At 42.2% G+C, this 12,533-nt stretch overlaps 1 protein-coding gene across 4 annotated transcripts in view; it reads left to right on the forward strand.

Annotated features, from left to right (window-relative positions):
- Positions 1 to 12,161, forward strand: part of JCAD (junctional cadherin 5 associated) — a 60,939-nt gene extending 48,778 nt beyond the window's left edge. For 3 of the 4 annotated variants that reach the window (XM_065666672.1, XM_065666671.1, XM_065666670.1), the window contains one exon: positions 2,341 to 6,482. In XM_065666672.1, coding sequence (XP_065522744.1) covers positions 2,341 to 6,088 — 3,748 coding nt within the window. In that variant the 3' untranslated portion in view covers positions 6,089 to 6,482. Of the gene's footprint in view, positions 1 to 2,340; positions 6,483 to 10,331 lie in introns of those variants that run through there. The other variant, XM_065666673.1, reaches the window with a different exon arrangement.
- Positions 12,162 to 12,533: the final 372 nt, after the last annotated feature.

The raw sequence follows: 12,533 nt of genomic DNA on the forward strand, positions 1-12,533 counted from the left end.
TGACATAGTACACGTTATATGGTGGTTTGTATCATGTTCCAAAGTTAATTACTGGAGCCTATTTATTAATATTTTAATCTTTAAAAATAAATTTAATCTTTTAAGCAGCTTTTAATAAATGGAGAAACATCCTTTCTGTAACTGAAGCTGTCCTAACTTGGGCTAATTTACTTTAATAAATGACTGAGCTTGGATTTTGTTTGTTTTTTAAAAAGCAAACTAACCAAAACTCTTCTGTTTTAGTGGTTTCCTAGGATAGAGTCGAGTAATGCTTCCTTCCCTTTCCTGATTTCCTATTAAATCCTTTAAACAGATAGCCCATTCCATTCCCATGCTGTTAGTTGAAACTGTTGCAAAACTCAATATTATTGTCTACCTTGCCTCCTTCCCTGGATGTTTTTATATTTAGGTTAATAAGAATTTGGGTTTACTTTGATGTTTTTGATGGTGAATTAAGCTTTGCAACATCATCTCTGGAAATATAAAGATCAAGATTTTTAGATGCTTTTCTAAAAGACATGCTACCACTGAAGCAGGAATCATTTTAGGGAAGTCTGATGGTTTGTGTTGGGCAAGATGTCAAACTAAATAATCATAACAGTCTCTTCTGATCTTGGAATCTATGACTCTATATATACTTTCTGCAGTTTCTGCAGACCCTTTTAAAATAATGGATAAAATCAGACAGAAGGAGCAATCTCTCCATTCCCTTCTCACTAGTGCTAGACACTGTCACCTTGTTTTGTAAACGCAGGTACAAATGGTGCTGTAGCAGCGTGGGGATGAGATGAATAGGTAGATCTGATAATCTCAGAAGGAGGCAGCATTTGTTCAACTCTGTGTCTCCACATGCAGAGGGGCATGGAAATGTTTGTTTTCCCTGCAATAAACTTTCCAACGTAGCAGGTATTCTGTTATATCTCACTGATTAATGAAGATGACTTGATGATCTTGAAGGTCTTTTCCAACCTGGTTGATTCTATGATTCTATGCCTGTTACTTCCTGGGGTTCAGCAATTGAACTGTACTTTGCGCTTTAGCAGGAGAACATTTTGTTCACATGTTAAGTCTTAATCCAGTTGGATTAATATGAACAAGATGCTCATTATCCCAGTTCGGTTTTTAAACTTTTATAGTCATGGATGAAGTTAATATACATAAAAGAAAATTGCTGTGGGTTTGGATTGCTTAATTTTCATTCCAAATTTTGAGTTGTATTAAGTTTTTACAAACTACTATTTAAATAGATCAGGGTTTTTTTTAGTAAAAAAGAGCCAGATGACTGTTTATGTACCTTGGGATGGAAGGAAGAAAAAGAAATTCTTGGGTTCTATCTACATACTTGTCCTATTTCTGTCAATTTTGATTTTTCTTTTCACTCTTATGCTGGTGGCAGCCACACAGTGTAAAGGCAGTTATATTGTTGGACACCTCAGGTACAAGAATAGCAGAACACAGTTCAAGTAGAAGATGAATTAATTATTTATATAGAAGGGTACCGATTTTGTTCCGCCGTAATATGTAAACCAATTTACACCGTTCAAAACACACAAAGACCTTATTCTGTTCATGTAAATCTTGTGTTCTGGATTTTTAATCCACAGTAAAATGACTCATGTCTTTCATATTTCAGTAATGGATTGCTGGAGTTAATCCCTCTTTCATATGGGAAATTTATACTTCTTTTGAGGTATTTTAGATTTTAAATATTGGTTCCCCCTTAATCGGAATTGTGGTGATACATCACCGTTGTTGTGGCATGTGTCATTTAATCCAAAGTATTTTGAAAGAATTCATTCCTTCGGAAAAATGAAAAGAAACAACACTGGAAACAACATGTAAAATTTCAGTTCTTGCAGTAGGATGCAAATCATGTTTCTTACAGAATATATCTTATGAAATAGCCCTCTATCTGTTCTCCTTACCTCTGCTTTTTGGATTACTGTTGAAGTTGTGTATCACAGTAGTCCCCTTGACATCTATAGATTTTGATGTAGCAGAGTGCAGAAATAAGTTTAGCACAATCATTTCTGGTTTTCTGGTGTCCCGTCGAGGAGGGCTGTGCATGCTTGCACAGCATGTAACTGTGTGCATTTGTTTCTCTCTCTAATGGCTTTGCATAGCTAACAATGTGCCAGCAGAACATTGGTCCCTTCCTTTACTCACATTAATGACTGACTTTTAAATCCTCTCATTAAAATCATAATATCATCTGATTGCAAATAGATTACACAAACCCCATTGGCATAACTCCACATTTGACCTCCTAATGTGCTTTACTCATAAGAGAAAGAGCGGGCATCTGTGCAAACTGCCTGTGACACTCTGTTTCTTTTTCAGGGTTTATGACAGGCCTCAATTAGCACGGTCTTCCCAGCCCAAGCCTGATAAAGATCTCGCCTACTGGAGAAGACGAGGACAAGACTTCAGTGTGCTCCTGGGCTATTCCCAGAAAGCCGGTGTGGAAATGAAAGGCCTGGCTGCAGCCCCGGGGGCACCCCGGCACCCCAAGGACAGTCAGCTGAAGGTGGGCACAGGTGCAGGGTACAGCAGAAGACGCGGCTTGCAGGAGAGCTGTGAAGTGCCCAGTGACTGCAGATGGCAAAGTATGGGAATGGAAAGCTGGAACCAGCCAAAAAAGGTAGGGAGGCAAATGTCTGAGGGTGACAGGGAGAAGCTGCTTCAAGAGCTGTATTCACTGACTCTGGGGGACAACGTACTGAGCACCCACAACAAGGGGAAATCACAGTCGTTGCCGAGGGTCCTTTCACCTGAGAGCATGAGGTGCGTGGAAATGCCCTCCCTGACCAACAGTAACAACTCACTCAGCGTGACTAAAGCCCCCTCCTATCCCCCAAAGAAACTGAGTATGGAACCAGCCAAGCCCCACGAAACAGGAGGCCATCTCCTTCCCCTGGTGAAACCCAAGTATGGGAGACCTCTCAAGCCTCCCTCCTATGACCTGCAGCGGCAGACCAGGGCACCTGCCCATACTGTGGGTTTCCAGGACCACTACCAGAAAGATGAACCCATCTCCTACTTAGCCAAAGTTAATGAGCCAAGGCAAGAGGCTTGCATTCAAGACTCTGGTTTGGAGCCCCCAGTCTATGTACCTCCTCCTTCTTACAAATCCCCACCTCACCAAAACGTGACCCCACATCCTCTCAGTGAAGTGCCTAACACAGACACACATGCCAGCAGCAATCAGCAGGGTCCTGCAGAGCGGGTTGTCCCCTGCCAACGACCAGCCATGAATACTTCTGAAGCAGGGGCTGACCCTTGCAAAGACAACCATGTTCCTCACGGGAAGCAAAGCCATGTAAGGCGCTCTGCTGACTACCTGCGTTCTGTTCAGTATATTCCCTTTGATGATCCTCGGATACGACATATTAAAATTGCACCACCGGAAGGTCTTCAGGACAGCACTAAATACACTGAAAATGCATGTAGTCCCAGTTCTGGTGCTTTGCAAGAGAGAGATCTTGAAGTACAGTACAACAGTGCCTTTCTGGATGCATCAAACTTGTCCAATTCTGCAAAGGGCGAAAGAACTTCCATCAGCTCCACCCATAGCAACAGATGGTTGGCACCGTCCATCCGAGATCAGGAAAACTGTGCCTTGTTGGACCAAAGAGACAGTTGTAGCACAACTAATCACAGCCCCTGTAACGAAGCCAGTGGGGAGTACACAAAAGGCAAACTTTCTGTACGAAATTCACATATGGACAGCACCTGTGAGACTGTTACAAAAGTGAAAAAGTTTGAACCTGGAACTGGGATGCAGAGTAAAAAGAGTTCAAAGAAAAAAATGAATGAAACTATATTTTGTTTGGTATCTATCCCAGTTAAATCAGAATCCAATCTGCCAGATACAGATAGGAACAACAACATAACCCAGAGCCCTGGTAAGAATGGGTTTGATAACAATGGGGCTTTGCAAGAACAAAGTCTCTTAAGTATGTCTTCAACGGACTTGGAGTTACAAGCGCTTACAGGAAGCATGACCAATAAAAATGAGTTACAAAAACAAGAACTGTGGAGACCAGAAGAGTTCAAACAAATGAATGACCTCAGATTTATTCAGCCTGCAAAACACAGAGAGCTCAAATACTCTGGCTCCTGGCCAGGTGATCAGTACAAAGACCAGCAGACACAGACCAGTTTCACAGAAGAACCTAAAAGTCCGCAATTTTCCCATGGTACAAAGCCTGAGCAGCCCAACAGTAACAAACCGCTGTCTCCAAAGCTCCTAGGATGTACACTATCCACGACAGGGCCAAACCAGACAGAGTTACCTTCTGATGAGAGAAGCTGCAGGCAGAGCACTTACGGTATGAAGGGTCAGATGTACCTCAGCCAGTCTAGCAACAGTGCGTTTTCCAGGACTGCCACTTCAGTCCTTCAGGCCCCCTCCCCAAAAGCGCTCTGGAGCCAGCCCATGTGTGCCCAGGAGAGGGAAACTGGCCTTCTTTCCAAGGGAGATGTAGTTAAGGGAGAACCAGGTGCTCTCTGCAACAGTAAAGAGCTGTTTGGTCAGTTCCTGTTGAAGCCTGTAAGTCGCCGTCCCTGGGATGCAATAAGTGAGTTAGAAAGTTTTAACAAGGAGCTGCAAGAGCAGGAGGAGAGCACAAGCAGTGAAGAAGATTTGGAAAGTGCTGCAGCTGCCCCGCAGGCAGGTGCCCTTAGGCAAAGGAGGACGTCCAGAAATAAGAAGCTGAATCAGGAGCCAAAACGCAGTGGGAAGTCGGAAATGGTTGTGCCAGAAGGGTCTGCATTTAAGTCAGGAAGAGTTAAAAGTAAGTCTGAAAGTTGGAGTGTGGGGACGGAGCATGGTGGCGAGCCAGGCAGCATTGGCTCTCCAGGCTCTTTGCAGCCAGGAGGGAGCAGTGAAGGCGTCAGACCAGCAGATGGAAGTCTGATAACAGAAATGAGGATGGGGGAAACCAAGAACATAAACAGCAAGCAGCCAGTTCACGTGGACCCTCTCCAGAGAGTTTTGTCCAGTAGCCCAAGCAGTTCATGTCACAGTAATCCCTTCAATAACCCTGTCTTGCAGGCTATGAGTGAAGACCAAAATTACTTAGACTTTGTTAAGCTGAGCAAAGGTACAACTCCCACAAATGATACAGTATTAGAGAGAGGCTCGGTAGTATGCTTGTCACTAACAAAGAGGAACCATGGGCGCTCAGAGCCAGATTTGAGGTCAGTGGGACTTGATGTAGCCCCAGGACCCGGTGCTAACAGTTCCAATAACTCTTCAAATGCAAATGCAGTGGAAATCCCTGTGAATGAGTCATTGCAGGCAAGAGCTGCAAGAATTTTAGGTATAGATATAGCAGTGGAGTCTCTCCTTCCGGATGACCTCCTTGGGCCCCACCCAAGCACTAGCCCTGCAAATGGTGCCCAGGACTTTGGGTCATCAGTGGTGAGCGCAGTAAGTGACAAAGAAAAAAAAAAAGAGGGTTCTTATGAAGGCAGACGAAAGTGTGGCTGGACAGAGAGTGCTCTCTTTGTCAGAGTAGGAGGCCGATCTTTATACCCTGATGAATGCCAGACTGCTCACCAGGAAACCAGTGCTAAACCACGGGTAACAGAGCAAGTTCTTGAACAACCTGCGAGTCCCAGCCAAGGTGAGGACCAAAACTTGGTTTGCAAGTCAACTGTGTATCAGCATTCAGAAAAGAGAGTGAGAAGCACTTCAAAAGTGATAGAGACACTCCAAGGCAAGCTCACTTCTCCACCTAGCCGGACTGCCATGGATCGCTTAGTACGAATGAAAGAAGTTGACTCTGTGTCCCGGATGAGACGTCTGAGCATTAAGAGTGCAGACTCAGGAGAGGAGGTGGATGAGGAGAAGCTGTCAAGGGTACAAGAGGAAAGAGGAAGCAAACTGGCAAGCTCAGGGGCTGTTTCCAAGCGTGTCATCTCTCTCAGTGAAAACGGATATTTAGGTGGAGTGGACAAGAAGAAGATCGACAAAGATTTTTCTTTAGGTAAGACCTTATTACAGGAGATCCGGATGGGTGCTGTTTTCTTATGTAATGGGCATGATCAATTTGCTTATGCCCACATAATGCTGCTCAAATAGTTACAGGCTGTAGGTGGTACTACCCCCATCTGGTTGTCGCCCCTTTGCTCTCCTTGCGGAAGAGATGAGTGTTTTCTGATCCCATTTTAGGAAAAGGTACTGTAAAACTCACTTGTGATACTGAAACTCATTCACAGAGACTGGAGCGCCCTCTGAGGTCTTATCTCTGTCTCATTGTTTCAGGGAACAGCCAGCTTCAAACAGCAGAGTTGAAAGATAGTCACTCTAGTGCCAGTGTTTGGGAACGTGATGATTTAATCATAGCCTCTCCTTGAATACCCATTTTTCCCCTCTCTTAAGTAGACACATACTGTATCAGAGTTCAGAAGAAAATAAAAATAAAAATCCGATGTTCTTCTGTGAAGCCCCTGGGAAATGGCTGCATTGAGAGGCCTGGAAAATTCTCTCTCTCTCATGAATATTTTCCAGCTCAGATGTTGGGAATAACTGTTATCCCCAGGTCAAATGGAAAATTGACCTTCTCAGTGAACACCTTTTGTGTGTGTGTGTGTGTGTGTGTTCCTCATCTCTCAAAAGTATAGAAACTTGCGTAGTCCATATGCATCCCCAAAGTAACATGAGCTGTTCTCTCTTCAAAATGGTTTTCATATAGCCTTGTGTTCAACACTGAAAACCAGTTGTTGCCATAGATCTGTGTAAAGGGATAAATCTCCCAAGCCACCTGTCTAGTCCATTAAATTAATTGGAGTGAGCAAATGAAGGTTGTTAAATGAATATTAATCTTCTTCCTTTTTCTGTCATCTCCATAACAGCTAACACTTTTCCTTGAAATCTGCGCAGGTTATTCATTAAACTTCACCGATATAAATCTGTTCACAGTTTTCTAGTACAGAGGGACAGAAACTAAATGGAGCATACTTAAAAGTGGATTTATGTATTTCCATCTGAAGAGAAATATTTGTATTAGTTCTAAGTATTGACTCCTGCAGTCTTCCTGCCTTTCCCTACATATCTTCTTTCTCTATCTCACAGCTCTATGTCTCTTTCTGTTCTGAACTGTATTTCTCGAGACCAGATTTTCCAAACAGGCTAATTCAGCTTTCTTGTACCCATCAGGTCTAATATGCCCTACATGCATTTCATATGCTTTTCTCCCTTGGGGTTTCTACTGGAGTGAAGAAAATAACTGCTGTGGTGACATGACTTCAGGAATGTGTCAAAACAGATTGTGTGTGTTTATTGGAGATTTATTCTGCAGTAAATTAGGTCTGAATTTATCCCTCTCGCTGACAATGCCAAGCTTGTATTCTGCAGTGTGTTCCTGTTGCAGCAGTTCCCTCACAGACATAACAGCCTTCCCCATTCCTCAATAAGCGTGGTGGATGTCCCTTCCTGTTGCACACATCCAGTACCACAGGGTAGCACACACTCACATAGGAGGGGAAAGCATCTCCACCACTGGTCTCTTCCGATCCAAAGAGACCCTGAATTGTTGATGGCCACAAGATCTTCACCTTGCCTTAATGAGGCAGGACTGAAGATTCATGTTTGTAGAAAGGCCCAATATTGTGTCTTCCTCTGTTAACTCTCATTCCAACTTCCAGATTAGCTTACTGGTACCACTGACAGACAAAATGAGAATTAAGCATAGAATCACAGAATGGTTTGGGTTGGAAGGGACCTTCAAGATCATAGAATCATAGAATAGTCAGGGTTGGAAAGATCAGCTAGTTCCAACCCCCGTTCCACCGGCAGGGACACCTTCACTAGACCAGGTTGCTCAAAGCACTGTCCAGCCTGGCCTTGAACACGGCCAGGGATCAGGCAGCCACAGCTTCTCTGGGCAACCTGTGCCAGTGTCTCACCACCCTCATAGTGAAGAGCTTCTTCCTAATACCTAACCTAAATATACCCCCTTTCAGGTTAAAGCCATTCCCCTTTGCCCTATCACTACATGCCCTTGAAGAAAGCCCCTCTCCAGATTTCTTGTTGAAAACCTTTGTATTCATAGCTTTTAAAGAGTAAATATTGCTAAAGGCCATACTATTTGGAGTGAGGTAGGGTGATGCTACTCTTATAATTGCAGAATGGGCCCATCATAGAGGCTAGAGCCGTTAGCAGAAACAGGCTTTCACCTGTATAATGCAGCTTGGCATATGAACAGTCATCTCAGAGTAAAAGCTCTGATGAAACTCAGTGCAAGAAGCTCATCTTACTATGCAAATACTGTCATTAGAAAAACTTCACCAAATTTTTCCAAATGCAGTGGATATATTTTCTCCTTTGCTGTTTGAAGACTTCTTCCATGAGGCTACTGATCTGGCTTTGTTGCTGTAGAAAGCATTTAAAATGAGCTTAACCGAATGTTGAATAAACATTTCTGTTCAGTGCTAGAACTCCAAAGTTTGTCTCCCTTATAGTGAGCCAGGGCAATAGCCTGGCACTTTACTGTCCTTGGTTTAGGTGCTGAGGGCGTGGGTCAGCTTCCAAGGAATAAACTGGGCCACACAGAGACTCCCATGTCTTGTGGCCTGATTGTCTCCCCCCACCTGACTCCCCAAAACAGTGAGCACCTGCAGTTTTGTGGGGAGTTTTATTAGTGTGAATTTGTCTGACCTTAGGAAAATCAGGTTTCTGGATGTACATCCATTTTTATTGTTAGGTCAACCTCGCTCAGAACAGTTCTAGCAGTTTAGATGGCAAAATATTTACAGTGAAAAAGATGTTACTGCTTTAGAGACATCTTCCCACACCATCAGTTCATTAAGCTTAGAAGGATGCAGCGTTATCCTGGAGTGCACTAACCCTCGAAAACATTTTCTCCTTGATTTTTTTTTTTTTTTGCATTCACATGGCATCTGTTTTTGAAGTTCGGAAATACCAGAGGAGGCTTAGTAGTGATAAGCAGTTCTTAAAACACGGTGTTGCTGGCACAGACTCCTTTCTTGACTGACCTAGCAATTTGAAGAGAGTAGGCAAGAGAAGCGATAAAGGATCCTGCAATAGGAATCCACGCACTGGGGGCAAATCCAGAAGTTCTTTCTTAGCCAGCCCCACCTTGATGTGAGTCCAGGTGCTGCAGATGGACAGTTGCACACTGGAGTAGAAATTTCCCTCTGAGGATCTCTATGCTTCTTTGAATGAAGACATTCACTCACATCAACATAAAAGTCCTGAGGGTGGGTGTTTTACTCCAAAGTGTGATATTTATTTGTGCAACTATTTTCATGCTCAACTGTTTAAACACGAGTGCTGTGGGAGTACAGCCTACGAGAGGGACGTTTAAGGTTAGCACAGATGCCCAGATTGCGTAAGAGCAGCAAGTAGCACATGGTAGCATGGGCTGCAGTGCTGGTTTGTCCAGGCCCCTGTGTGCCTACAGATTCCTCTGTAGGCAGCCCTGGTTCCTCCATGCCATGACTGTGCATCCCCAGGAGCCCAGGATAAGTCAATGCATGCATGATGGCAGAGGGTGTATCTCACAAGGCAAAGCCCTTTCAGTGCAGTCTTTACCTGAAGTCACAAAGGTGAAGGAAAGGGCTCCTGTCTGCTCACTTCGTGGCCAATGTTTGGATAAATCCAATAAAAAAATCTGATAAAAGAGTGTGCTTGGGGATTCAGGAAAAGAAAAACAACATATGGTCTGTCCTGTGAACTGATAAGAGGTGGGCTGAAAATGAAGAGCAGTGCTAGTAAGCCAGTAAAGTGCTTTAGTGAATAATGTTCAAAACGTGAGCTGCAGTTCTGCAGACTGAAGTGAGACAGTCTAGCCATAGTGATGCAACGCAGCTGTGCTTTCCTGTATTCTGCTGAATTAATCTGAAACCAAGGGTTTGCAATTGAATGAAAAGACCCTGATGGTTGGATGGCATCATCACTTCTTCAGCCAGCCTTAAACACCCTGCTAGGATGCTTAAAGCATTTACTTGTCCTTAGTGTTCAGTACTAAGGGGGGGGGGGGGGGGGGGGGGGCGTGCAAATCTAAAGTCGTTCTCTCCTTGTCAAACCATCTAAAAACTAGGAGTAGTCACTTAGCATTCAGTGCGCATGTTCCTACCCACCCAAGGCTTTCCAAATTCTATCTCCATGCATTTGATCCAAGTTATTCCCAAATTACGCTTGAGTACATACAGAATTTGGGTCAGGAATGTAGCATGTATCTTTAAACCTGTAAGTCCAGTACTGGCTTCTTTTCTAAAATAAAAACTAGGGAAAAGATGCTAGCAATGTTGAATAGATATCCCGCTACATTATTAACAGTATTTTCTTGTTTTTTTTTCAGATACATACGACCCCACCAAAGTTGAAAAGGTGTGAGATGAATGAAGAGAATAGAGAGACTTCTGTTCAACTAAGAATGTTTCACTGATGTATTTTCTTTCTTTTCTGGGTGCTTTTTGTTTGTTTTTCTGTTCTTTGATGCTTGGAAATTGCCTCCATTTGTGGTGTTCATGGTGTACTGATAATGCCTTTACCACTGCCACTAGGAATTAGCTATTTGTATCTGAAACTGTTGCGGAGACCACAACAAAATTTGACTTGTACATTGGAACCATCTGGCTTTGTAGCATTAAATCTTAATACCAACTGTTGGAAATGGGTTTTTATCTGAACTCTATTTCAGTCTTCAGTGGGGACGATGAAATGCATGAAGTGAGGCTTTTGAGCTTTCTCTTTGGTGTAAATGTAAACGTGGGAGATTAGTGAAATGATTTTTAAAAGAATGTGAATTTGTAAGCTAAACTTCTAAGTATCTACAGTCTAAACTTTGTTTAACTTAAGGGATTTTTGGCCATAAGTAGAAAGTGCTGCTGCACGAAGTCAGACAAGGAATGTGAGAGAATGATAGCGAAGACCAATTGTGAAATTATTTCTAACTTACAGAGTTTGAATTTGCTCAGATTAAATACTTGCTTGCCACCTAGAGAGAAGAAAAACAAAAACCCCAAAGCTTTTAAAAGATGGAAGACTTTTGTAGTACAGTGTACAGAACGTGTAATTATAGTAGCTGGCAACTAGTGTTTCAAACCAATGCAAAGTATTCCACTGGCTGTTTTGCACTCAGTATTACCTATTTTTGTTTTGCTGTTTAGAAATTCTTTATATGAAAGAGTAGTAGCTGGTTTAAAATAGCCCATTTTAACAAAGTAACTATATTTCTTGTTACAGAATACTATCTATTTTTCTACGATGTAAACAATTGCTAACAAGTGGCAAGTATAAAGAAGTATTATTATTGTTATATTTTAAGACTTACCCCTCTGAGTGAAGGTGCCCCAAGCAGATTTCACTTGTATATCTTAATGCACACTCCATATTGCCACATACTCAGTAGCGCTACCTTATTTTGTTCTAAAAAGAGCCATCTATGTATGTATGTACTACAGTGTTTTTTCCCCACTCAACCTTTAGATCGTTCTTGGAGCCACTTCCTGAAACACAGCTGAGAACTGTCTGGGCCGGTGTTGCCGCCATTATGTTCCTTGGCAGCCATGATGAAAACATGGGTTTGGATCTCAGTCCCAGTGTCTCTGAGTGGCTCAGACAAAATACCTGGTTTCTTTCTTTTACTTTTTTCTCTTTTTTACAGATTATGGGTTTGAATTGGGCCAGTTTATAAAAAATAAACAGAACTGGGTTTAATTCTTCCCTGAAGTCAATTGATGTTGCTGGGGAGAGTTCAGGTGTCTTCTTGATGGTATTTAAGTACATGGCTTTAAGTGTATTTTATCTGCACACACAAATGCATGAATTACAGAAGCTACAATAAAGCCTATGCATTCTGCTCCTTCTAAATTAGCCTCCATAGTATGTGTATCTTTAAAGCCTTTATGTCCACTCCTGTGTGTTTTTTTGTAAGTACCTGTGTCCTGACATTCTTCTGATGACTTGTTCATGTACTTCACTGGTCTATTTTACTGGCCTTTTCTGGTTTTTTAGCATAATTTTATTTTTAAAAATCTAGTTTCTTGAAATATTTTTTCCTAAATTTGTAATTTTGAAAGAATGATGGGGAAAAACACTCATCCTGTGTTTTGGCAGAAAGAATTTCTTGTCTGTAACACATGATTCTGTTACATATGGACTATTTAAAGCTTGTTTGAAAAGAAAATGTGGTCTATAATTTGTTTTATTAGCTCTTGTGCGTGTTGTTGTCGTTGACAAACTGTTCCTACCGCTTTTACTATATCCATCTTTCTTCATCATCATCTTCTACATCTAGGGGCTAGTAAATAGATACAAAGTACTTTTTGTCCACCCTAGCCTCCCCCCTAATTCTGCCCATAAAAAAAACCAAAACTAATTCTGAAAAGGAACTGCTTCAACTTTCATCATCCCACTTATTAGTAAATCTGTGATGCCTAGCAATAAATTGAAAGTTTTAATTTGTCCTTGGTTTCTGGAGAACTGTAAATTGTCCCATATCACCAGTCATCCTACCTTCAGTTCATTTCTTGATGCAACAAGACTTTTCCATGCGTTG

This window comes from Lathamus discolor, chromosome 2 (genome assembly GCF_037157495.1).
Source record: "Lathamus discolor isolate bLatDis1 chromosome 2, bLatDis1.hap1, whole genome shotgun sequence".
Lineage (NCBI taxonomy): Eukaryota > Metazoa > Chordata > Aves > Psittaciformes > Psittacidae > Lathamus > Lathamus discolor.